The sequence below is a fragment of the Cnephaeus nilssonii genome, assembly GCF_951640355.1.
Source record: "Cnephaeus nilssonii genome assembly, chromosome: 4".
NCBI classification, from domain to species: Eukaryota; Metazoa; Chordata; class Mammalia; order Chiroptera; family Vespertilionidae; genus Cnephaeus; species Cnephaeus nilssonii.
This window is the reverse complement of record NC_137075.1, coordinates 65,087,834-65,115,129: the sequence shown is the minus strand read 5'-3', so window position 1 is coordinate 65,115,129 and position 27,296 is coordinate 65,087,834. Positions and strand designations below refer to the sequence as shown.

The 27,296-nt window shown below is 41.1% G+C and overlaps 1 protein-coding gene across 3 annotated transcripts in view; it reads left to right on the top strand.

Annotated features, from left to right (window-relative positions):
- The first annotated feature begins 2,267 nt into the window (after window positions 1-2,267).
- The window catches only part of INTS14 (integrator complex subunit 14), a 30,327-nt gene continuing 5,298 nt past the window's right edge, over window positions 2,268-27,296 (top strand). The window contains exons 1-10 of one of the 3 annotated variants that reach the window (XM_079767937.1): window positions 2,268-2,289; window positions 6,666-6,949; window positions 8,081-8,188; window positions 12,875-13,030; window positions 14,604-14,722; window positions 15,148-15,290; window positions 18,028-18,120; window positions 20,076-20,220; window positions 22,010-22,143; window positions 26,202-26,320. In XM_079767937.1, the coding sequence (XP_079624063.1) occupies window positions 6,728-6,949; window positions 8,081-8,188; window positions 12,875-13,030; window positions 14,604-14,722; window positions 15,148-15,290; window positions 18,028-18,120; window positions 20,076-20,220; window positions 22,010-22,143; window positions 26,202-26,320 (1,239 nt within the window). In that variant the 5' untranslated portion in view covers window positions 2,268-2,289; window positions 6,666-6,727. Of the gene's footprint in view, window positions 2,290-2,736; window positions 2,828-3,538; window positions 4,234-6,665; window positions 6,950-8,080; window positions 8,189-12,874; window positions 13,031-14,603; window positions 14,723-15,147; window positions 15,291-18,027; window positions 18,121-20,075; window positions 20,221-22,009; window positions 22,144-26,201; window positions 26,321-27,296 lie in introns of those variants that run through there. The other 2 variants (XM_079767935.1, XM_079767936.1) reach the window with 2 other exon arrangements.

Here is a 27,296-nt window from a genome sequence, read left to right as displayed (position 1 = left end):
AACCTCTACTCTGCCGGACTGAAGACCAAACCACTCTGCCTTTCAAAGCTTCCGGGGCAATGCCCACTGTTTCAAAGCAGAAAAAAAGAAAAAAGAAAAAGAAAGGGGATGGTAGATTTTGTAAAGTTGTTTCTTGATTTCCTTTAATGTGTGTGCAAAAATATGCAAATGATGAGGGTCTCTTGAGTGGGGGAAAAAAAGAAATGCATTAGCCAGCTAAGGCTTGAAAGACCTTCCAGCCAGGCCAGTGTGGCTCAGTGGCTGAGCATGGACCTAGGAACCAGGAGGTCAGTTGGATTCCCAGTCAGGGCAAGTGCCTGAGTGGCATCTCAATCACCAACAGGGGGCGTACAGGATGCAGCCGATTGATGATTCTCTCTCATCATGGATGTTGCTATCTCTCCTCTCTCTGAAATCAATAAAAAACACATTTTAAAAATTAAAAAATAATAAGGCCTTCTCTTTGTGCTGATGTTCTCTGATTTTATATTCACTGAACAACCTTCTGATTTCAATGGGATTCTACTAAGAATTTTAAAGCAAAAGCACTCACTAGTTGCCCTAAGTGACACAGTCCTCTTGGTCGTGCTACCTTTTATTGTCAGATTTAATACATTGCCCTTGACTTCCCTAGCCTCCCCAAAGCCTGTACGCAGAAGAACTAGGTCACCAAGACCTCACCACCCATCAGCAAACCAGAAAACTTAAGCTTTAGGACGAAGATAACAAATCAGTCCACGGAAATGAGCGGAAACTACCAGAACAGCGACCTGATGGCTGAATCATTAAAAGAAAACCAGGACTATAGGCTTTATTTTTTTTTAATATATATATATATATATATATATATATATATATATATATATATACTAGAGGCCCAGTGCATGAAGATTCATGCACTCAGGGGCGTCCCTCAGCCCAACCACCCTCTCACAATCCGGGACCCCTCGGGTAGGGTCTCTAGGCCTGGCCTGAGATCAGGGCCTATCGGGTCTTTCCTTCCCCGGTCTGCAGGAAGCTGGACCCACCCCCGCCGCTGCCACTGCTTGCCATCTGTGCAGCACTGCCTCCCCTCCCCTGCCACTGGTGGCCTCCCTCTGCAGGTGACAGGCTGGGGTGCAATGGATTGGCTGGCCTGGGCCTCCCTCTTTCTTTGCTGGGGGGTGGGGCCAGCCATGCAAGGGGCTGTCTGCCTACCTGATTGCCCCTAACCGCTCGCCAACCTGCCTGATCACCCCTAACCACTGGTCTGCCTACCTGATCACCCCTATCCACTCTGCCTGCCTGCCTGATTGCCCCTAACAGCTTGCTTGGGGCCGGGGCCAGCACTGACTTCCAGTTGGTCAGCCTCTGGTTGTCGCAGGAGCCGACCACCAGTTGCCTGCCATCCGTCGCAGGCTCTCCGCTTTTGCCCAAGGCCACACCCCAGCGTCGCCAATCGGCCACCCCGGCCACCCCGAGTCCCGCCCCCCCATGCCTCCTGGCCAATCATGGGCATAGCAAAGGTACGGTCAATTTGCATATTACTCTATTATTAGGTAGGATTATTAGGTAGGATTTTATTGATTTTTTACAGAGAGGAAGGGAGAGGGATAGAGAGTTAGAAACATCGATGAGAGAGAAACATCGATCAGCTGCCTCCAGCACACCCTCTACTGGGGATGTGCCTGCAACCAAGGTACATGCCCTTGACCGGAATCGAACCTGGGACCTTTCAGTCCACAGGCCGACGCTCTATCCACTGAGCCAAACCAGTTAGGGCGGACTATAGGCTTTATTAGAGGAGAAGGACCCTGCCGGGCTGCCTTGCAAAGGAAGAGAGCCCATGTGCAGGGGTGAAGGCGCCTTTTGAGGGGAGGAAAGGGAAGGGATGGGGCTTAGGGTACTCGGCGTGCACTGATTGGTGGTTTCATATAAGGCACATGATTAGGCACTTAGGGACTTAGGAATTGGGGGCTTAGGGTATTTGGCAGGTGCTGATGGGTGGTTCAATGTACTGTCCATGTAAGGTGCCCGGTTAGGTGCTCAGGAATGTCCAGGCTGCAGGTGCAGTTGACGTCATTCTCCGTCCATCAGTTGGGGGAAGGGAGGATCTATCAGTCATCATCACATTATGGGGAGCGAGACCATTCCCTTGCCCACAAGTCCTTGGCCACATCCCTTCCCTTAGGGAAATAATTAGAAATTCTGAACTCTCCCTCTGCTTCCCTGAAAGGAGGGGCTGGGGATAAAGAGAGCCACGTGCTGAGGAGACCAAGAGGAAAAGTCTTGCCATGAAAACCGGCTCAGGTCAGCTAAGAAAAATGCACAGCGTGCTTAGTGTGAGCACTCCCCGGCAGCAATTACCGTTTAAAGGGGTATGAAGAGGACGCTGTCACCTGGTTCGGAGGATCTGAGGGCGGAGAGGAGGGCAGATATCAGAGCGGGTTGGGTCGGTGGCACCAACGGGGCCGGGTGAGGAGGAGACACAAGTGTGAAGGGGTCACAGGGTTTCAGGAACCAGGGGAAGGTGGTAAGTGGGGGAAGAGCCCGAGAATGGACAGGGAGGGAGGGAAGGGGCGGACACAGCTCAGCCTCGGCGAAATTGGAGTTTTCCGAGGCGAGGGGTCGTCACGCACGCAGCACCGAGGACAGAGGACCGCGCTGAGGAGAACGCGCCCCCTAGCGGCCTCGGAGCCGGCGCCGCGCCGCGCGGCCCTTGAAGCCCCGCCCCCGCCCCGCGCATAGTCCCGCTCCGGGTTCCCTTGGTCGCGCGGCCCTATAGTTCCGGCTGCGGCGCGCGGGCGGATACTTTATGCGGCCGGACTGCGCCGGCGTTGGGCGCCGGGTGAGTGGGGAGGCTGCGGGGGGCGGGGGTGTCTTCGTTGCTTGGAGGACCTGTAGGAGCAGGGGTCAAGGGTGGGGAACCATGCGGGGCCGGCGCCCGGCTTTCCCGCCGTTCCGGCTGTCGCTCCGCGCGGTCTCTGCGGCGCCGGTTCCGGGGCCCTGCCCCCGGCCTCCCCCTTTCTGGGGCTCGGGGTCGCCTACTCCGCACAAACACGAGGGTTTCGGACCTCGGCTCAGGCCCTGGCGCCCCCTCTCCCCCTAAGAGACTTCCAGATCTCTCTCTCACTCTCCCGCGCTTTCTCACGCTTTGAGAGCTACACTGCTGAGAATCAATTCTTTATAAATAAGCAGATTGTCACCTTAAGGGAAGAATTATAAATGTGTCCTGATGGAGGCCTGGCATTGAGGCCAGATGGGCGGCTAGGGTCTGTTCTCAGGAGTAGACTGTTCTTGAGAAGGAGACCCCTGCTTGTCTGGCGCGTTGTATGGAAACACTGCTTTGGGAACAGGTGTGGGGCTGGGGGGGGGGGGGGGGGGAGGCTTGCAGGTGAGACTCACCCACGAGAGAAAGCCATCAGGCTCACAACAATGCCGGACTGTGGTGGGCAGGGGTTTTCTCTTATCAGGCCTAAACTGCTTGAGTGAACCATCCTTCAAAAACACTCCGTTCTTTTACTTCTATGCTACAACCCGAGTTACTAAATTGGCTTCCCACGACGTGGCCATTGTTAAGGAGGTGTGTTTGCTGGTGGACACAGCCGCATGGGTCAGGAGAAGGGCATCTCTAGAGGTGTGTGCAGAGAAGGCAAGACTGCCTGTGATGGGCACCCACTCCAGTGTTGAGCAGATTTCCTGGGCCAGAAGTGCTTTCTCATACCTGATCTAACTCTGTCCTGCCTCCCGTTCTCCTAAGAGGCAAGGGTATTACTCCCTGTGATCCCCACCTTTCAATAACATAAAGGCCTCTTATGCGTGAATGGGACCCCCATGGATCTGCATAAACTCTGGAAGTGGGCAGAGACATAGGAGTCGCCGGTGCTTCTGCTTGACTGAGGAGGAAGAAATGTGTTTCTGGTGTCCGAATTCATCAGGTGCTTGGCCAAAGAATTAATGTTATAAATGGCAATTAAGGGGTAGTTCATTAGTCATCAGACATTTGCCAAGTGCTGACTATGTGCCACAGACTGTGATAGACTCAGAGGAGACATTGGTGGGCAAAATCTGACTCGGTCCCTGCCCTTACTGGGTGTATTCTCTGATGTAATGTAGTTGAACCATCATTGTACAGGGCCTCACTTGAACGACACAGCTGAGACCCAGAAAGGAAATTTAAAAAGAACAGTACCAGTGTGACACACCGAAGCTGATGCGTTTGACCCTAGAAGAAACCTCAAGATCTCAGAATTGGTGACTTCGACTTTGGACACAGTTTTAAACAAACTTGGTTATCTGGCTCTCCAGCATTGTGGCCAAGAAGCAGCAAATTAGAGGGAGGATGATTATGGAGGATTACTGAGAAAAAAGTGGAATGCAAGCTGATTATAAAGAGGAGGCACCAAAACAGAGCACAACAGCCTGGATTTCTTGAACACAAGGCAGTGTTTCCATGTATGGTCTATACCAGTGGTTCCCAGCGAGGGGCACATGCCCCACGGGGGCCGGGGGGGGGGGGACAACTTTATTTTTAAGGGGGGCAATTCAAGAATGAGTTATTAACTGAATTTTTTGCATTTCTTATGGTTCTAGGGGCCTCCTATATAGTATATAAATATATATTGCACATATTTATGCATTTCAGTTCTCTGTTATATGTTTTGAAAGTTTATTTGCTATTTTTTCATATTACTTATTATTTTTTAACAATTTCTTAGTGATTTCTTCCTCAGTACTTAAACTGTCTTTTCCTTCTTTTACTTTTCTTTTTCATGGATGCCACGTTCTTTGGAAGCTTGTTTAGACCAAGTTAATGGGCTTTTAGGCTTCCTCCATGTGAATAGGAGTTCACTTTTTGAATAATAAAAATTATATGTCACAGGGGGCGCATCAGGATTTTAGAGATGCTTAGGTGGGACATGGCCAAAAAAAAAGGTTGGGAACCACTATACTATTCTGTGGGACCTTAACAGTAATTACATAAAGAAGGGTTAAATGGGAAACACAGGGTTAGCAAATTAAATTGGATTCTTTGCTCTAGTACTCAGCTTCTATAATAAGGCCTGAGCTCATTTTTCTTGAAAGACCCTTCCAGAACAGTGTTCTGCATCACACACTTGGGGGAATGCTATTATAAGTAAAACATCAGGGTGGCAATTGGTTGGGCAATTGTTGGTGTTTAGAGTGGTGATGTCAAGTCATCACAAGACGTGAATTATACGTTTAGCACACAGTGTTTAAGAGGAATACACAATTTAATTTTTTCTATCAAAATGGTTAAATATTTTAGAATTCTAAAGTCTGGAAATGTACTGTATATCTCTAGTTTAGACTATTGATATTGGATACATGAGGCATTATTGTATTTGAAATGTATCTCAGGGCCATTCATTATGTGCTACAGAGGTTTTTCCTACCTGACTCAGTCCCTGGCCCTCATTTATAACATTGTTTCCATGAACCAATATATTCTGAGTCCATGCCCGCCCCCCTACCCCTTGCAGCCTATTTACACATGGACTTTTAAAATATCACACATTTGCAGTTGGAAATTGTACCAAAACAAGCAGTCTGGCCACTGTTAGGTGTTTTTGAAGTAAGTTCCAAAAAAGAAATTAGTGAACATTAAATGTCTAACCTGTTTATGTCCATTCAGAGTCTTCCCTAATTGTATATTACAATATGATTTTTATGAAGTTATAATCAGTGTATACATACAATCCTGTGACCTGCTTTTCTCAGTTACTAATACTTTATATAAATATTTCTGATATCTACATGTGTCATTTATTTATATGATATTTTATTGTGTCATTAGACTGTAGTTTGCTTAATAATAGAGTAACAGCAAGCTGTCTTCCCAAGAGTAGGTCTGTGTATCTGTGAACTTTTTTCTTTATTTTTGAGACCAGACATGTTTTCTTTGTGCTAATTCTCAATCCATAATTCTAAAGAACTCTTTGTTTTCTCCATTTCTTCTGCATTTTGACTCATGCACAGTTTCATGAGATAATGCCAGCTGTCATACATACTCTTTAACTTTGTTCTTTTCCTTCCCAGTTAAATAAAGCCTTGTTGCCTGTTTACATTCAATGAATACTACTGAGGCTAATAGTCTTGCTTTTGTCATGCTTAATGATTTCCAGCTTTGTCTATTTTGGATTATGATTTTACTGGCCCTTTCATTTTTATATTTTGCATTCGTTTTAATTAAAAGATGGGGGGTGACACCAAGTAACAAGATAATTAAACATTTGCACTGTACTGTTGTATCAATTAAGATAGTGATGGTGCCCAAAAAGACTGGTTGGTTGTCAAAAAGTGCCACAATGTGACAAATAGAAATGTCCTTTAATAAATTAAGTGTTGGAGAGGAGATGTAGGAGTGTTTGTTATATTAAGTTTTATAAAATATGGAACTGTGAAAGTCCAGGACTACCTGAATTTAATGTGTTTGTGTGTGTTTTTAATAGAAATACTTAAGGCCATTCTTGATTTATAGCCATTTAGTGGGTGATTGCTTGCTCGCTTCTCTCCCACTGAATTCTCTAGATTTGCCCTCACCTCAACTTCAATGGAGTTCGCCTTCACTCATTTCTGGAAAGTTTGGTTAAAAATTATGGTGGGGGGAAAAAAGACTTTGTGCTCTCCATGACATATAACCTAACCATATTTATTTTCTACAGCATTTTTCTATTTATAGCTGTTTGTCTGCCTTCTGATTGGGAACGTTGGGCTCGTTTTCATCATGCCAACAGTGGTGGTGATGGACGTATCCCTGTCCATGACCCGACCTGTGTCTGTTGAGGGGTCTGAGGAATATCAGCGCAAGCACCTAGCAGCCCACGGTTTGACAATGCTGTTTGAGCACATGGCCACGAATTACAAGCTTGAGTTTACAGCCCTGGTGGTTTTTTCATCACTCTGGGAGCTGATGGTTCCCTTCACAAGAGATTATAACACCCTACAGGTATGAAAAGGAATGAGTTATTGTATGTACAAGGTCCAAATTGATAGGGAGCAAAAAGTGTTATTATATTGTACTGAATATTTAGAACTTGGAATTATTGAATGATAAGTCTATGGTTATAATATCTAAGTATAGCTATAAAACAAGGATTCACAACCAATAGGTTTTATGTCTTTGGTAGGGTTATGAGTTAGAGCTATGAGTGGTTGCCTTTTCTCCTCTTAGTTTCCTGGAATTCTCAGGATGTAGTGGCCCATTCCCTAACGTTCATTAATATTTCCAACAAAGCCTAGCACAGTGCCTTTCCCATAGTGAACAGCCAATCAGTGTTTGTGAAATTAAATTGAATAGTTTAATAATTGCTAGGCAGTTTAGAAATCCAGGATCAGTGTAGTTTGATTTTTAAAGTGTAAGAATAAAATTTTGTTAAATCATTCTTTTTTATCTAACTTTTTCTAAGTGACTCAAAAGCTTTCTAGGCATGAGACCTGGGAAAGTTACCTAATTATTCTGTACCTTAGTTTCCTCGTTTTAAAAAATAGGTTAAGCCCTGGCCAGTGTAGGTCAGTTTGTTGGGAGTCATTCCATGCACTAGGAAGTTGCCAGTTAGATTCCTGGTCAAGGGCACATGCCCAGGTTATGGACTTAATCCCCAGTGGGGAGCATGCAGGAGGCAGCCTATCGATGTTGCTCTCTCACATTGATGTTTCTCTCTCCCTCTCCCTCCCTCTCTAAAAATAAATTATTTTTTAAAAAATGGATAGGGTGTTATAATGAGTAAATGCATGTAAAGTGCCTAGAATGGTATTTAGGATATAGTTAGTTCTCAATAAATGTTGGTATTTTTGTAATGTATTTAAAAGTCCTTCACTTTAATTATTTCCTTCAAGGTCCACTTAGAAAGATATGAACTTGGTGGGCTGTTCACTCTCACCTGATAAAGAGGACAGAATGAAGGGAACCTCTTTTCATTATCCTTTATAGCTGAGGAAGTCTGTTTACTGTTTTTAAGAACCTATGCTTTGGGACTCTTAGAGACAATGTCCCCTATGTAACATGCATGCTTTTAACAGTTTATGTTGTTTTCTGATAACAAATTAAAATGAGCAATTTTATCTTCTATTTGATTAGGAAGCACTAAGTAATATGGATGATTATGATAAAACCTGCTTGGAGTCTGCATTAGTTGGTGTTTGCAACATTGTTCAGCAAGAATGGGGTGGTGCAATTCCTTGCCAGGTAATTATCAATTCTTTTTCATTGCTCTAAGTTAAAAATGTTAACCACTGAGGTGCTTTGATTTTCTTTAAGCTCTAACACAGCATGCAATGTAATTTCTACAAACTGTGTTATGTGCTAGTCTTTTTAAAAGAAGGCACTAATCAACACTAATATGCTCAGAAAGCAGCACAATTGTGCCTTAAGGAAAGCATCCTCCTAGTAAATTGACTTCTTGAAAACTAGTATTAGTTGTGTAAAATACAAAGGGTCCACAGTGAAATTTTAGAACACTCTCTAGAAGGGGTAATTTTAATTTTTTGAGTGATAGAATTTTAAACATCAACACAATGTCCTCTATCTTTGTTATCTCAATGTAGCATTTACTCAGCCAACTTTTAACCATCTTAACTATCTGTTATCTAAAAAGTGAGGAGTATTAATGTCAGAAAAATCAGTTGCCCTTAGAGTCTATAGTAGGTCCATATTAGCATCAAATCAGAGCAGAATAGTAGCTGAAAAAGAGAATTGGAAGTTTGCTATACACAGATGCTTTAAGAAGTGGTAGCATATTTTAAGGAGAAAAAAAGGTGCTAAGAGGAAAACCATAATACTGTAGTCTGCAACAGAAGTCAGCAAACTTTTCCTGTATTAGGCTTTGCAGGTGTCCGTGGCAACTCCTCAACTTCACTGTCATAGCATGAAAGCAGCCATAGGTAATAAGTAAATAAACGGGCATGCTGTGTTCCCGTAAAACTTTATTTACAAAAACAGGCAGTGGGCCATAGCGTATGATTTGTATTTTAGGGTCAAACACAGGATTCCTCAGTAGTGTCAGTGGCATCACTGGTATTTATGCCTGTGGATAAGGGAAAGGTAGGGGTTGACTTATTCTTCCTAAATGAAGGACAAAGAAATATGGGAAATGATGGAACTGGTCTTTATCTTGATTGCAGAAGTGGTTACATCACTAAAAGCATTTTTCAGAACTGTATACTAAAAAGGGTGAATTTTATTGCGTGTAAATTATATCTCAATATACCCAACTTTTTAAAAATTGTGGGGGTTTTTTTGTTGCAAAACCACCCTGTTTTATAGAGTATGAAATAATGGGTTAATGAAGACCCTGAGCTACTACTAAAAGGTTAAATCAAATCAGTTTAATGGACCCTTGCTAAAAAAAAAAAAAGCTGGTAAATGTCTTTTAATTAATTTCTTTTCAGAAATAAAAATGTTTGGCACCTTACTTCATAAACATTATTTATTTGGTAAATCCATGCATACAGAATATCTAGTTTCCTAACAATATTCTAAATAAAGTTTTATTGTCAGTATCTTCTGAACTAGAAGCTAGCAAGTAGCACAATTTCATTTGCTATTTCTTCAGTAGTTTTATTTTTTTAATTAAATATATTTGGGTGACATTGGTTAATAAAATTATATAGGTTTCAAGTGTACAATTCTATGATACCTCATCTGTATATTGTGTGCCCTATCACACAAAGTCAAGTCTCCTCCGTATGATAGTCTTCAGTAGTTTTAGAGAAGAAACTCAGAGAATTTGTGAACCAGAAAGACTTCTGCCTTTTAATGTTTTTTCTTCCTCTGCAGAAAGGAAGAATCTGAATTAGAGAGGTATTGTACTGAGGGTAAGGGCTGGGCCTGAATCCACTTTAACTTATTTGATGAGATTTGGGGTGAACAATTCAAAACACTGGACTAGAGGTGGAAGTTATTAGTGATTATTTTTATAATCAATTACTGTCAAATATTTATTTTAATGTGGAATTTTTTTAACCAACCTTTGAGATAGCTGGGCTGTGTCTTTATTATTTGAGTAAAATCTGTCTCATTTTGACATTCCATGAAATATTTCATTATCATACAGTATCTGAAGAAACTAATGGCAGAAGTAAATCATTAAATAGCAATTATTGGTACCTAGAAGAGAAAATTACTTTGTAGTCAATTGACTATCTTCCCTAAAGATTACATTGCTCCAAGGGACCTCTTTGAAGTAAGGGTTCTTGGGTTTTAGAAGTAGGTGCCAATCTTGGTACTTCACATGGTGCAACAACCTAATACTTGCTTATTAGCCTGTGTTATCAAGTTACTAGGATAGACTAGGAAGAGCTAAGATAATTCTTCTCTGAAATGCTTGGAAAAGTCTGCCCCCCATAGGATTGCTTTTTAGCAATGAAGAAAAGAAAAATGATTTGTAATTGTTGTCTCTTGTTAGGATATTTTGAAGGGTTTTTCAAATTACAAGTTGATTAAATGTATTTTAAAGGTCTTATACACATGTGGTTAAATGGTTTTTAATAGCCCGGCCAGTGTGGTTCGGTGGTTGAATCAGGAGGTCACGTTTCAATTCCATGTCAGGGCACATGTCCAGGTTACAGGCTGCATCCCCAGTACGGGTCCTGCAGGAGGCAGCCAATCACTGATTCTCTTTCTCATCATTGATGTTTCTCTCTCTCTCTTCCTCTTCCTTCCTCTCTGAAATCAATAAAAATGTGTTTAAGTGGTTTTAATAAACACATTTTCAAAGCAGTTGTTATTCTAGTTGACCAAGGGTAGAGTTTGTCATCTTTAAAAATAAAGTGTCAAGGTTCACACTTCTGTGCTGCTCATCTCTAGGGAAACATAAAATAAGTCCTCATGCCATTTTTCACATCGGTGCCTTAGGTGCCACCTCCTTATCTAAGAGATAGGATTCTAGTTTTAGTACAATTGACTAAGAGCTAGTTTTGAATGTTTTTGTCCTTTTTAAAGTTTTCATAGGTAGGTGCTTTTTTAAAGGTTTAATTACATAAAATACAGTAAATTGCATAGATCTTAAGTGCATAGTTCACTAAGTTTTGACACATGCATATACCTATGTAACCACTACTCCAGTAAAAAACATAGAACATTTCCATTTCCCCCCAAACTTTTCTTATGCCTCTTTCTAGTCAGTATCCCCCCATGCCCACAACCCCTGTTTGGTTTTTCCTAGCTTTAATTTACCTGTTCTAGAACTTATCCTACCTAATAAAAGAGTAATATGCAAATTAACCATCACTCCACTACACCCACAAGCCATGCCCACCAGCCAATCAGAGCGAGTATGCACATAAACCCAACCAAGATGGCTACAGCCACAGAGAGCAGGAGGGAGGCTTGGGTTTCCCAGGCAATGGAGGAAGCCAAGCTTTCTGCCTGCCCTTGCTGGCCTAGGCCTCCACTCAAGGCTACAAAGTTTCAATTATAGAAGGTAAACAAATCCAAACAGAAATGGCTGCCCGCCATGGAGCGAGCAGGAGGCTTGCCTCCGCTCCAGGCTACAAAGTTTCAATTGTAGAAGGTAAATAAATTCCAGATACCAGGGCCTTCGCTTGGGTCGCCAGGGGGCGTGGCTGGCCTGCAAACCACCACAGGCCCCTTGCTCGGGCCGCCCCACGCCCCAAGGGAACCACCACCCTGATCCAGGACACCCTTCAGAGCAAACCAGCTGGCCCCCACCCGTGCACCAGGCCTCTATCCTATCTAATAAGAGAGTAATATGCAGATTGACCATCACTCCAACACAATATGGCTGCCCCCATGTGGTCAAAGATCCTGCCCCCATGTGGACACAAGATGGCCACCACAAGATGGCCAGCAGGGGAGGGCAGTTGGGAGACACCCGGCCTGCAAGGAAGGGCAGTTGGAGGCGATCAACCCTGCAGGGGAGGGCAGTTAGCGGTGACCAGGCCGGCAGAGGAGGGAAGTTGGGGGCAAACAGGCTGGCAGGGGAGCAGTTAGACATCAATCAGTCTGGCATGGGAGTGGTTAGGGGGTGATTAGGCTGGCAGGCAGAAGCGGTTTGGTGCAATCAGGAAGGCAGGCAGGCGAGCAGTTGGGAGCCAGCAGTCCTGGATTGTGAGAGGGATGTCCGACTGCCCGTTTAGACCCGATCTCGGGCAGTCGGACATCCCTCGAGGGGTCCCAGATTGGAGAGGGTGCAGGCTGGGCTGAGGAACACCCCCCAAAGCTCCCATGCACAAATTTCGTGCACCGGGTCTCTAGTATAAATAGAATTATACAATGTATCTGTCATCTTTCACTTGACAGAATGTTTTTGAGATTTATTCACATACCGTGGTCGGCAAACTGCGGCTCGTGAGCCACATGCGGCTCTTTGGTCCCTTGAGTGTGACTCTTCCACAAAATACCACGGCCTGGGCGAGTCTATTTTGAAGAAGTGACATTAGAAGAAGTTTAAGTTTGCCGAAACCGGTTTGGCTCAGTGGATAGAGAGTCGGCCTGCGGACTGGAAGGTCCCGGGTTCGATTCCGGTCGAGGGCATGTACCTTGGTTGCGGGCACATCCCCGGTGGGGTGTGTGCAGGAGGCAGCTGGTCGATGTTTCTCTCTCATCGATGTTTCTAGCTCTCTATCCCTCTCCCTTCCTCCCTGTAAAAATCAATAAAATATATTAAAAAAAAAAGAAGAAGAAGTTTAAGTTTAAAAAATTTGGCTCTCAAGAAATTTCAGTCGTACTGTTGATATTTGGCTCTGTTGACTAATGAGTTTGCCGACCACTGTTCACGTAGTTGCATATATCTTTGCAGAGGTGGATTTTTCAGTATATATGCAATTAGGGAGAAATGAAATTGCTAAATGAGGCTGCTTTAAATGAGCATGTTATTTTATATATAAACCTTCTCTCACTTTTTGCAAACAGGTTGTTCTGGTGACAGATGGCTGTCTTGGCATTGGTAGAGGGTCACTGCGGCATTCCCTAGCTACACACAATCAACGAAGTGAGAGCAACAGGTTCCCACTACCTTTCCCCTTCCCATCTAAGTTATACATCATGTGTATGGCAAATTTGGAAGAGGTAATGCTTTTTACTAAGTTCTTTCCAGTTTGATTAGATACATTTTAGGACTCGGTTTATTTTTTAGTATGTATATCCCCTTAATATTATATTGCAGATACTATAACATTGAACTTCATTGGTTTCAACTGAAGCTGGTCAGTTATCTTTGAAAAGACCCTAGAGCTCAAATGCTCTTTGAAAGTTAAAAGCACTGCCCCATTTTAGGAAATTTAGCTAGAGTTGTTATCCATCCTACTGCCCATCAAGATCCTTCAGATGCTGAAATATTCTTTTAAATGTTGGATATTTCCATCATTTAGGAATTCTTAAGTCCATGCCACCAGAAATATTGACAGAAGTGTGCTTTGATTTTTTTGGTAAAGTAACATTACTCTGATGTATGTTTTATTAAACTCTATTTCCTGGTTATGCTATTTTCATCAGGAAAGCTATTTTCATCTCAGATTTTTATCTGTAAAATGTAGATGATAATGGTACTTACCAAAGAGTTAGAAATACTTTGGAGGAAAGATACTATGTCAATACCAACCGTGGTCATCTCTGAGAATCTTTGCAAAACTACATCTGAATGAAATAGCTCTACTGGTATCATTTTTATATGACATTTCCTCTTTGGTAACTTTGAATCAAAATTGTTATAGCTGTTTTCCTGTTCACATTGTTAAATTGTTACCAGACAGTATCTGGTCACCCCTTCCCTCCCCCGCCCCCACAAGTCTGGCCTAGGGCCTGCTGGTAAAGTGCAGGTTCTTGACTTTGAATAGGAAAGATGTCACAGTGCGAGTCCAGGTGTTTTTGAGAGTGTGTTTATTAAAGCTGAGGACAGTGAAACAAAGGGCGGGCTTAAGGTAGGAAAAGCAATAGGAGAGGAAAAGTCAGAGAAAAGGGGTCCTTGGAGACAGGTCCAGGGGGTTAGCCTGGGTCTAGCTGCCACTGCCCACTGCTCTCCTGGTTGCAAGTGTCATGGGGTCCCTTAGAGTTTAGGAGAAAAACAGCAAAGATACAAGGCCACAGCATGCTCTTGTGAGAGCACACTCTTACCCCTTTTTGTTGAGGCTTTTATTCTCTCTAGCCTGCAAGAATCCTAGGGAAGGTCTCAGGGGAGGTCTTAACAGAATATTCATTAGCTTTTCAGGTGTGTCCTTCAATTAGTTGATTCATCAAAATGAGCATAAAGAGGAGTCAGGGGTTATTTTCTAGTTAGTTTCATTTTTTAAAAATGTCATCAAGAACGTCATTGAAGAGGGACCTGACCAAGGCCATTCTGTCCCAGGACAGTCTGGAATATGTAAACTATTTGCTCCTTAGTGTCCTTGGTAAGGGAAGATAAAACCTTGTGATTCATTAGCTAGCTGTAAGTTGCTCAGATTTTTTGGCCTTGCTTAATTATATTGTCTCAGTTTTCCATATTCTCCTTGCCAAGGAATTTCTCTAGCATCTTACTCTTCTGCCTCAAAATCATCTCCATTATATTTATTGCCTGTGTTATTGTGATGGGTATGACCTTGTGTGCTGTTAATAATCTGGCATTTTGTGCTGCTTTAAACAACTCAACTGTTTTGCTTTGTAGCTTCAGAGCACTGACTCCTTGGATTGCCTTGAACGTCTCATAGATTTAAATAATGGCGAAGGGCAGATTTTTACTATCGATGGCCCCTTGTGCTTGAAAAATGTTCAGTCTATGTTTGGGTGAGTATGTACTTAGAGCTTTGTTTTGCCTTCTTACAATCCATTATAATTTGATATTCAGCAATAATATGTATTTTACTACTTCTAATTGTGTCATTTCATTTCCCCCAAGTTTCACATTTTTTCAGATAAAATGCTTGGTAGAAGTGATTTTTAAAAGTTTATTCCCTTTTGAATTAAACATGACTAAATCTATATTGACTTCCTTACAATGACTCAGCAATTTCAAAGATTAACTTGCCTTAGGACTTTTCAGAATTGAAATTGCTTCACCAAAAATGTCAGATTTTGTTCTGTTTCAAAATGGTCACATCGTTTTGGAGTCAACTCAAAGGGAAAACAGCTTAGCATCTTGAAAAAATGACTTGAAAAAAATTATATGTATCATCTTACTCTTCCTATAATAATTAATCATCATATTCTAGAAAACTGATAGATCTGGCATACACGCCTTTCCATGCTGTTCTCAAGTGTGGCCACCTGACGGCAGATGTGCAAGTCTTCCCCAGGCCAGAACCTTTTGTTGTAGATGAGGAAATCGATCCTATCCCTAAAGTCATTAACACAGGTAACTCTTTTTAAAACGTCCTTCTTAGTTCTTCTATTACCCTGACTTTTTCCTAACTTTTGACTTTTACTCCTCTCTATCCAAGATAGTTGAAAAGAAATGTAAATTCTGATACGAGGATGCTGTCATCTTCAGTTACACACTTTGGATGGGAGGATGCATTGCCTAAGGCGTAGCAGATTAGTAGTCCTTTGTGGTGATGGTGAGGTCATGAATTAATCTCCAATTCTAGATAATAACCCCAAATTCTAGAGTTGGAAATCATGGCCAGATTCACTAGCATTGAAATCCTTGAGGTATTTCTTAATAGATACTAAGGTTATTTAGCATCATAATTGAGGTCAGATATGAAGGGCTAGCTTCTAGATTTGGCTGAGTGACTCTTCCTGCGTGACCCGGGACAAATCACTTCCTCCAGTTCTTACTGGCTGGGTGAGTGGAATCTGTAGGTGATGGTCTCCAAAATCTCAGCTCTGTGCCTCTCCAGCCCTGCTGCTTATATTATGACTGAAAGAAAGTGAAGTGCCACTGCTTGTACCGGGTGTACTGGTTAATAAGGCGGATTTTTTTCAATAGATGGAGTTACACATATGTTGATATATATATGCGATTTGATATGTATGCTGTTTTGTTGTATTAACAGCAAGCTCCAAAACTTCATATGTCAAATTTTCTGAAGGTGTTAACATCATAGATATTTTTACGCTTAAAAATGTCAAATTTCGTGTCAAAAAAAAGAGCATTTGCGGGAAGTTTTAATTCATTACTATATTTTGAAGAAAAGTGCTGCTGAAAGTTATTGTACCTGGTTCATGTTGCCAGTGCTGGGCTTAGCTAAGATTGGCAAAGCGAAGAGTCAAAAGTAACAAGGAACAGTGGAGAGGAGAGTTGTCTCCTGTTGGAGGGTGAACTCCTTGAGCTGTGGGTACACATTAAACCATCCCTGTGTCAGTCACCATTGCACCCTCAGTGCCTAGCATAGTGTCAGATGCTTAGTAGATGTTGACTAGGTAACCATTCAATCAACAGATGTCTAAAACTTAAAATTAAGTGCACAGTAAATGTTCATTTCATTCTTGGCTGTGCAGGTGGTGTGTTTTTTTTGTTAATCCTCACCCGAGGATATTTTTTCATTGATCTTTTAGAGAGAGTGGAAGAGAGAGGAAAAGACAGAGAGAAACACTGATGTGAGAGAAGCACATCAATTGGTTGCCTCATGCACACCAGGGCCTCTACACCCTGACCAGGGCCTGAGCTGGGGAGGAGCCTGCAACCAAGATATGTGCTCTTGATCAGAATCAAACCTGGGACCCGTTGGTCCGTAAGCCGACACGCTGTCCACTGAGCCAAACCAGCCAGGGCTTGGCTGTACAGTTTTAAGGAGTTTTAGAGTGAAGCACGGGCTTTTTATTTTTTGTGCATTTAGCTCCTGGCTAACTAGCAGTAGGGCATCCATCTCTCATTGTGACTAGACAACCATGTATTAAGCTATGTCAAACCTTCAATTAGATTCCTTCCCATCTGTTTTTGATGAGTAACTTTGAATAGGTCTTTTCTTTCCTATATAAATAAACTTTTTGTCCATGATCTTTGTAATAGCTTATACTTAAACCCTTTTCTACTCAAATGAAAAATATGTAGCTGCTTTTGCTGATTCATTTGTTATTCAGCTAAAGAAGGTAATGAAGGCAAATCTCCAGAAAAGCAGTTTCCTGAGTCTTATAAGAACAGTATACTTACCACAAGCCTGATTTTTTAAAATTGTTTTGAAAATATGAGTGTATATATATGCCTAGAAAACTGAAAAGCAATTCAGTAAAATATATGTGTGTGTGTGTGTATGTATGTATGTGTGTGTGTGTATGTATATATATATATATATATATATATATATATATATATTTGTTGTTGTTGTTAATTCTCATTGATTCTTTTAGAGATAGTGGACAGGAGGGAGGGAAGAGGAGAGAGAGAGAAACATCAATGTGAGAGAGACACATCGATTAGTTGTCTCCTGCATGTACCCTCACTAGGGCCAGAGATGAACCTGCAACTCAGGTATGTGCCCTTGACTGGGAATGGAACCGAAGGCCCTGGTCCCCTGACTGACTGTCTAACCACTGACCAACACTGGACAGGGCCAATAAAATATTAATAGAGGTTTCCTTTGATGATAAATAATGAGTAATGTTAGTTTTCTTCTTTAGAATTTTTAGTGTTTTCCAGGCTTTTATACTATTTATGTTTCCAACAAATACTTTTGGTCTTTAATAGGCTTCTCTAAAACAAAGAAACCATTGTCATAGTTAGACTGCTAGCTTCATTTTGTAAAGAATGTATTTCTTTCTCAGAATAGCTTTACCCTCCAAGGATGCTTGCTTAGAGTTGTTGTGGAAGTGTTTGACCATGAGGCCTGGTAGTCTTGAAAAATCCCTGATGATATAGAGGGATTTGGCCTTTACCTGTTGCTTTGGTTGGGGATCTACCCTCATAAAAATAAAGTTTAGCTGATTTGTCATATAACTTAAATTCATTAAATAAGGATAATTATTCTTATTTTCTGAGCTACGTAAATGAAAATGTGTTAGTTATCTACGAAGACTTCTAATAACCTTCCTATCCATCATATTTGAATTCCATACCTAAATTAAACATTGTGTTTATGAAATCTAGTACATAGAAAATAGTGTACTTTCCTGTAGAACTAATTAATTCTATGTTGATTTATCCTTTTCAGATTTGGAAATAGTGGGATTTATTGATATAGCTGATATTTCCAGTCCTCCAGTTCTGTCCAGACATCTGGTCCTACCTATAGCACTTAACAAAGGTGAGTTCTCTTCCTGTTCAGTGATACATATGAAGCATCTTATTGTCTAAAGTTGTTCTTAAGCGTCAGATAATAGAGTAGCCCATTTTGCAGAGTTTTGGGGAAAGGAATAGTTATTGGTTTGGATTGAATTTTTAAAAAATGGAATATTGCCTCTTCTACTAGAAAACTAATTCTGCAGCCTTACACTGTGGAAAGCATATTGACACATATTTATTGTGTATTGCTTTATTAATTTACAGTGGAGGTCCTCTTTAGAGATGAGAATGCTTTGTCCCTAATCCAAGTTTCCTGGTAGGAGCATGGCGAGGAAGCCAAAGTGATTCTTAGAGGTGGCCTGATAAATACGGAGTCAAATACAGCTCCATAAGGGGAGAAACTACACCTGTTCTCTACCAGTGATACTCGGTAAATACTGTAGAATAAAATGGAAGAATCCAGTCCCTTGTGAGGCTTCATTACTACAGAATAAAGCTCTCCAGGAACTGTAAAGTCATGTCCCCCAAATTAAACATCTCTATGGAGAATGTTAGTCTCTAGCACTTGAAACTTCTCTTTTCTCTGTTGTAGGCTGACCATCCACTTTATGTTCACCAGCTTTCTCCAAGAAGCATATGTAGTCAGTCAGGTTTCTACTCACTGAGTTATGATTACATTCTGTTGATGGCAGTTGTCTCAGTTGTAAAATTGGGTATTCCATAACCCTCAATCACACATGCATAGACAGAATCTTGAAATGTGCCCAAAGATGGCTTATAGTGATTATTGTTCATAATTTATCTTATTGTTCTTGATACTAATATTGATAACCAAGTTTTCCTTACTTCTAAGGTCTGGAGATGGCGGGAAAGGAGGCAGGGATTCTGCATGCCCATGTAAATTGCCAAGAAAGTGAGAAAAATGAAGAGTTTATGTAGGGGAACAGTGGAAAGAAAAGTGTGGGAAAGCAGAATGGGGCCATGTCTTAAGGGCTTTTGAATGTCAAGCTAAACTGGGCAAATTCTTGCTATTTAATTAAAAAGTCTTTGCATAAGATTGAGCGGGCAGATAGTTTCAAAGGGAAGTTAATTGTAGGAAGATTCATTTGTCAGCAGAGTGCATGAGAGAACCTGGTGTTGGAGAGTCAGATCAAGAAGTTTATGGAGTAACACTCTTCATCTTGGGTGGGGTGGGGGGAGGGCTCCCATCCAGGTGCTGCCTGAAGGCTGTCAGTTGCGAATACTCTTGCTATCTCTGAATATTGTGGTTCTGTTTAGAAGGTACTTGAAACCCCCAGAGAGCACCTAGCTGAGTGTCCTAATAAAAGCTGAGGAAAGCTAATTTTTGCGTGTATCAATTTCACTAAAATGTAATTCACATACCATACATTTCACCCATTTAAAGTATACGAATCAGTACATTTTAGTATAGTTACAGAATTGTGCAACCATCACCACAGTTCATTTTAGAATCAGAATTTTAAAATTCCTAAGCCCTTCATCTTCCTCAGGTAACCACTAATGTCCTTTCTGTCTCTATAGAGTTGCCTCTTCTGGGTGTTTCATATAAATGGAATTCATAAAACATGTGAAAAATGATTTTTAAAAAAAATACATTTTATTGATTTTTTACAGAGAGGAAGGGAGAGTGATAGAGAGATAGAAACATTGATGAGAGAGAAACATCGATCAGCTGCCTTCTGCACACTCCCTACTGGGTATGTGCCCTCAACCAAGGTACATGCCCTTGACCGGAATCGAACCTAGGACCCTTGAGTCCGCAGGCCGACACTCTATCCACTGAGCCAAACCAGCCAGGGCTGATTTTTATATGGACATAGGAACACCAGAATATGAGTTTTCCTTTTATAAATCCATTTACTTTCCTTCCAAGGCTAGAAACAGCCAACAGTATAATTGGGGTTTGGGATTTTTGTAGCAAATCTCAGTCTGACCTGTTTTCTCTTCTTTTCACAGAAGGTGACGAGGTGGGTACTGGCATAACTGATGATAATGAAGATGAAAATTCAGCTAATCAGATTGCAGGCAAAATACCCAACTTCTGTGTCCTGCTCCATGGCAGCCTAAAAGTGGAAGGAATGGTAGCAATAGTTCAGCTAGGGTAAGAAATGTTGTTTTCCTTTGGTTGAGTGAAAGGGAGAATCAGTTAACAAAGTGAAGTATTTCCCAGACTTTCCTAAAAAAAATAGAAAGGTCCTTGTCTCCTTTTCCCTCTCCCTGCCATACCCTTCCCACCTACCATCATCTTCTAATTTGTTCTTTAATTATTCCCTAGAGCAGGGATGGGGAACCTTTTTTCTGCCGAGGGCCATTAAGATATTTATAACATCATTCGAGGGCCATACAAAATTATCATCTTAAAAATTAGCCTGCTGTATTTGGTCAAACATTTCATTAACTCACTCCTCATGCCTTGGCAGGGCCAGACCAAATGATTTCGAGGGCTTTACACAACCCTTGGGCCAGACATTTCCCACTCCAACCCTCGATTAAGTAAGAAAGCCTTTTAATTATATTGCTTTTAGATTATAGAAGTTTTCTTCTATTTTATCTAGGAACCTAGATCCAGTTATAGCAATGCTACCAACTTGCTATTAGGATCTTATGCAGTGTTCACAGACTCCTCAGCTACAAAATGAGGAGGTAGAATTAAATGAAAAAAAGATGCTGATAAAATTGATTGAACATTTACCATATGCCAAGCACTCCTGTAGGCTCCTACATACATTAACATATTTAATCTCTCACAAACACTACATAGGAGGTATTGCTATTCCCATTCTGTAGATGAGAAACTGAGGCTTAAGAGGTCAAGGAACTTGCTCCAGGTCACATGGCTAGTAAATTGAAGAGCCAGGATTCTTACCTATGCATTTTTACTCCAGAGTCCATGCTTATAACCACTCTGCTGTATTCCTTCCCTAAGAGGAAAGACCTTCTAGCTTCTACATTCACTGCAGTCTCGAAATTTGCAAAGCTACCTGCTTCCCTTTCTATAATACCTGTGTTGTTAGGAAAGGAGAGGTGACTGAGCATTTTCTGGCCATTGCCTGGGATCGAGTGATATGAGATGAGAGGAAGCATGGCTCCATTTCTGCTTGAGTTAAAATTAGTACAAAAAGAAGAATGCAATTCTTTTTAGGTATTGGTTTGCTGTATTTCTTGGTACCTAAACTTACTTACACTGGCTCTGAAAATGAGAATCACCTGGGCCCTTTGTGAATTGGGAGCAGAGCTGGGTGATGGCTTTGTGCCTTTTGTTACAAGGTCTTCTCTGTGTTGGTGCTGCTGTGAATGACTCATGGAGGCAGCTGAAAAGACCAATAGATCACAGCCCTTACTCCTCACCACCCCTGCAGCTGCCTCCTGCCCTTGTGATTTTTTTCTCTTTTAAGATTGCTTTGCCCTAGCCAGTTTGGCTCAGTGGATAGAGTGTCGGCCTGCTGACTGAAGGGTCCCAGGTTCAATTCCAGTCAAGGGCACATAACCTCAGTTGCAAGCTTCTCCCTGGCTGGGGCCCTGGTCGGGGCACATGAGGAGGCAACCAATCGATATATTTCACATTGTTATTTCTCGGTCTTTCACTCTCTCTCTAAAAACCAATGGAAAAATATCCTTGGGTGAGGCTTAAAAATAAATAAACAAATAAATAACTGCTTTTGAGTTCCATATCTACATAATTGAATAAAAATTCATGTCCCAGAGGAATGGTGATATTAGGGGGCAGCAGTATGCATTTTCAGGTTTAGGATTTGGCTTTAGTAAAAGTAATATACCTGATTTCAAAGCTGAAGCTAATGCCACTCAAGAGAAAAACACAGGTTAGACTTATTTAACTTGAAAGTCACAGGCTTGATATTCTTCTGATTTTCCATCTTCTCTCCATCTAGTCCTGAATGGCATGGAATGCTCTACTCCCAAGCTGACAGCAAGAAGAAATCAAACCTCATGATGTCCCTCTTTGAGCCTGGCCCAGAACCTCTCCCATGGCTAGGGAAAATGGGACAGTTGGGTCCTATTTCAGGTATAACGCAGATCAGATTTTATTGATCTTGACTTTGTTTTCCTCTCCGCTGTTCTGAATGGTTCTGACTGTGTAGTCAGAGAGCTGTGTGATATCCCTATGGGTGTGCTGTTGTCTCTGATGCTGGATATGTAAATGGAGAACTCCAAGAGAGTTTGATGTTTGAACTTTTTAACTTTATAACTCAGGGGAAACCATCATTTAGGTTGCTTTAATTACATATAAATGCTCTAACTGCTTAGAATAAAAAGCAACTCTCCATAAACTTGTTTTTCTTTAATGTAAAATTTCCTTAGTGTAATTTTCAACCCAGATAATCCCCAGTCATTTCTAGATAATTTAATCCCCTTCCTTCTTGTTTTCCTTGGCTTTCTAACATTGCATTTTCCTGGTACTTAGCCTTTTTCTTCAGCGACTTTTCTTTGTCTGGCATCTTTTCTTCTTGCCTCATGATATTCTTTGCCTTTTTCTCTTGCATTAATATACTCTCCTGGGGCCGAAACCGGTTTGGCTCAGTGGATAGAGCATCGGCCTGCGGACTCAAGGGTCCCAGGTTCGATTCCGGTCAAGGGCATGTACCTTGGTTGCAGGCACATCCCCAGTAGGGGGTGTGCAGGAGGCAGCTGATCGATGTTTCTCTCTCATCGATGTTTCTAACTCTCTGTCCCTCTCTCTTCCTCTCTGTAAAAAATCAATAAAATATATATATATATATATATATATATATATATATATATATATATATATATTCTCCTGGTTATTAAATCAGCCATTATAGCTTCAGAGTCCCCCAAATCTATAACTCTAGTCCTGCTTGATCTTTCCCTGGAATTTGCATATTGTATTTCCACTTCCCATTGAACTTCTCCACCTGGATATTCTGCCACAGTCCCAAGCTCAGTATGTCTGTTATAGAAACCATTGTCTCACCCCTTCCCTCTTGAACTGTTCCTTCTTCTGATTTTCCTACTTCTTCTGATGGAGGCCTTTTACCTTTGTACTCCTAGGTACTCAGGTTCCAACTATAGAGTCATCCTTATCTCATTTGGGCCCATTTCACTCAGGAACATCTACCAAGCAACATATTTTGTGCTAGGTCTAGGGGATAAAAGAGTTAGCAAGAGTTACTCAAAGTCCAGTGGAAAGTTGAATAATAAACACAGGCTGACACAAGGTCAGAGTTGGCCTGCAGGAGAGGATGATCACCTCTGCCTAGAGGACTCAGGAAAATCTCACAGGACCCTGGCCAACTTTTGGGGGAAAAAAGACAGAGGAATTTGGTGAGCCAGTGAAGGAAGAAAGGGCATCCTGGACAAATGGAACCCCTATAGAAAAGAAAGGAGCACAAACTGTGGGGGAGGGGTTGGGAGGCCAGAGGGTAGGTTAGAGGTTGGCAGTGGCTGGAGCAGGGCAGGCCTCATCTGAAATGTGAAGAGCTGGAACTTTATTCTGCTGATATTGGAAAGCCACCAAAGGGGAGTAATATATCAGATCCTTCTGGCTATAATGAGAAGAGTGGAGGTACCAGTTAGAAAACTTTGTAGTCTAGGTACTAGTGCCCCCTGGTATTGTGCAATATGACAGAAATCCAAGTGAGTGATAGTAAATTTGCATTTAGAAAGGTAACTGAAATGTGGATTTGAAAAGGTAAGGGCATCCTGCAGTAAGAAGTCGACTATGATAGTCCTGGAGATGTGAAGGTGAGAGCCAGAACAAGGGGTAGTGGGTGGGATCCAGGCAAGTCATACTAGTATTTATAAAAAAGAATAAAGGAAAGATAAGAATTAAGAATGATCCCAGGTTTCTGACCTGAGCTGCAGGGTGAAAGGTGGTACTATTAATTAAAACAGAGAACAGAGGAGGAAGAGTAGATTTGGTAAGAATAACTTTTGTGCATGTTGAGTTTATGCCTATGAGATTATATATATATATATATATATATATATATATATATATATATATATATATAGATTTCAGAGAGGAAGGGAGAGGGAAAGAGAGAAAAAAAATCAATGATATGAGAGAATATTTGATTGGCTGCCTCTTTGTATGCCCCTTACTGGGAATCAAGCCTGCAATCCTGGCATGTGCCCTGACCGAGAATTGAACCATGACCTCCCGGTTCGTAGGTCGATGCTCAACCACTGAGTCACACCAGCTGTTCTTATGTAGATATTCTTTACAGCTTATCTGCAAAGAAGATAGATTTTATTTTATTTTATTTTATTTTATTTTATTTTATTTTATTTTGGTTAATACTCACCTGAGGATATTTTTTCCATTGCTTTTCAGAGTGGAAGGGAGGAAGGGAGAGAGAAACATCAATGTGAGAGAGACACATCAACTGGTTGCCACCCCACCCACCACCCACATGCACTCTGACCGGGGTGGGGATCAAACCTGCAACCCAGGTACAAGCCCTTGACCAGGAATTGAACCCATGAGCCTTAAGTGCTTGGGCCATCGTTCCAACCACTGAGAAACACTGGCCAGTGCAGAAGATCAATTTTGCAAAGCAATGGAAAGACATGGTATCTTAGGAATTAGTACTTCTCTCTCTAAAGTCATTTTATCTTAAATGCCTAATTTAAAAATTAGATTTCTCATTTGCTTTAGCAAGTGCTTTTTAAAAAATGTTTCTGCGACTTCTTTTCCTCAGTCACTCTGTTAAAAAATTCTGCTTCCAGTGTTTTAAATACATATATCAGTTCATTTGGGTAAGGAAAACTAATTTCTTCAGCATACACATTAGTATTTGTCTGGAGTTGAAAAATATTTCAATGAAATGTTTATTTTGACTTTGGGCAACACCCATACTAACCGTTAGTGTATCATGTGACAATTCTATAATAGGTATGTCAGGTTCCCTCCAATAGACTTGAGAAACATGATTATCATCTTAGAGCAGCTTTTGAAGAATCTTACCTTCAGAAATTCTCTCTCTCTCCCTTCCTCTCTCCCTTTTTTTTCTCTTTCTCTCTCTATATACATATACATACATCATACATACATACTTTTAGGTGATTATAGTTTGAGTCTATAGTAAGAGCTAACATTTTTATTGAACTTAACTTTGTGCCTGGCACTGTGCTAGGCACAATGAAATGTATAATCTCATTTAATTCTCATAATAGTCTTATGAGATTGGAATTGTCATTATGGTAACAAGTAATCATTGATAATAAAACCTACCTTAGAGGTTTGTTGAGAGAATTATTGAGGGGAATAAGTATAAAGTTTCTGCCATAGTAGACACATAATAATGGGCAAAGGATTTAAGCTCCCTGCCTGGTTGGGAGAATGATTCCTGCTCTGTCTACCCCAGAAGGTGGTAACAATAATGACAAGCCAGTAGATGTAGGTATGCCCTGTAAGTTTGTGGCAGTTTCATTGGCTCAGGAAACAGGTAGAAAAACAAGAACCCTTGTTTATTCACATAGCTGTAAAACCTATATGGCTTTAATCCTTTGGAAACAATAAACTAATAAACCATAATAAAGTGGGGTATGTTTCACCAAAAAGTACTTCTTTTCTTACCCCTTTTCTTAATTTGGCTATATAATCACTATGCTCTCTAATCCAGTAGCCACTAGCCACATGAGGTTATTTAATTAAACAAAAGTTAAAATTCAGTACCTCAGTCACATTAGCTACGCAAAAGTGTTCTGTGGCCCCATGGGCTAGTGGCTGTCATTCTGTCATTGCAGAAAGTTCTGTTGGAGAATGCTAGACTAAGCTATACTGAGCCATTTGTATGTGTGTTTTTTATCTTCTCTGACTTGAATTCATAAGGCAAATAATAAGTAAAGCTTGTTTCTTTAAAAACATCAAGCTATATTTCACTTACAGGGGCCTTAGTTGATTGTTTGGTCTCTTACATCAGTGGCATTTTATTGAGAACAAGATCCCCAACCTGACTGAAGTTAATAGATTTTCTTAATTAGGGAAGTAACAGGATATAGAAGATTGAATGATTTCGAAGAGCTTCTAGCCTAATTGTAAATGTAATTGATTGTGTTCTGCCAGATGTCATTTCAAGAATGTCTTTTTCTTTTAAGATGCTAAAGAAAACCCTTATGGTGAGGATGACAATAAGAGCCCATTCCCCCTGCAGCCCAAAAACAAACGCAGTTATGCCCAGAATGTGACTGTCTGGATCAAACCCAGTGGCCTGCAGGTAATATTACCATTCACATTGCTTTCCACTGGGGACAGGAGGAGGGATTCTGGCAGGCAGGCAGACATTTGATCTGATTTTCCTTCCATTTGATACTTACTAATTCATTTACTTCTAATGTTTGTCATTATTTCCAAAAAGGATTTGAGGTGGCCTACGGTAAAAAGTGTATACAGCAAAATCATTTTTTACAAAATTTAGAGCAATACAAAACCTAGAGGAAGAGGGGAGACAATTGTTCCAGGAACCCAAGACAAAATAATTGTATTGAACAATTTGGCTCTGAGCTACCAAAGTCAAAAAAGAAACAGGTAGGGTTTATGTTATATAGGGTTATATGTCTGATTAAAGGAAGTATGTCAGTTTTTCTAGAGACACACATTTCCCTGGCATGGAATTTTAATGTGAAATTTTGGACATGCTGAGACGTTGAATAATATAATGGGTGTTATCTTTAACAACAATTTTGAGAAAGACGTGAAAATCTTCATGTGGTTATTTCTTCCATCCCCACAGTAGAGCCCAAACCATAGCATTACACTGTAATTCCACAAAAACCCTTTCATGGGAAGCTGCGAGTAGATTATTACCAAGATATGCTACTTTCAGGCAAGGTACTGAGTGACATTTCTTCTTCCAAAAAGTCCTTTGTACCTATTTTTTAAAATCACTTTTGACCTTTGTTCTCATTTAAGTGCCTTTTTTTCCTTTGTTCCTCCAATGAATCCAGCTTAAGCCAGAAGAGAAGAGATAGTCAGGTCACCCGACAACAGAAGTGGCTTCTGTTGATGGCATACTCCCCTTTTCACGGAGACTGACACATCCTGCCATGGCTAAGGGAAGGGAGGTCTCTTCTCTTTGTTGGGAAATCAGGTTTTCCCTCTTTCCTATCACCCCTGACCTGAGCACTTCCCTATTGGAAGGATAGCTGATTTTTTTCCCCCTAATTTTTCTAAAATTATTTAAAATTTTTTAT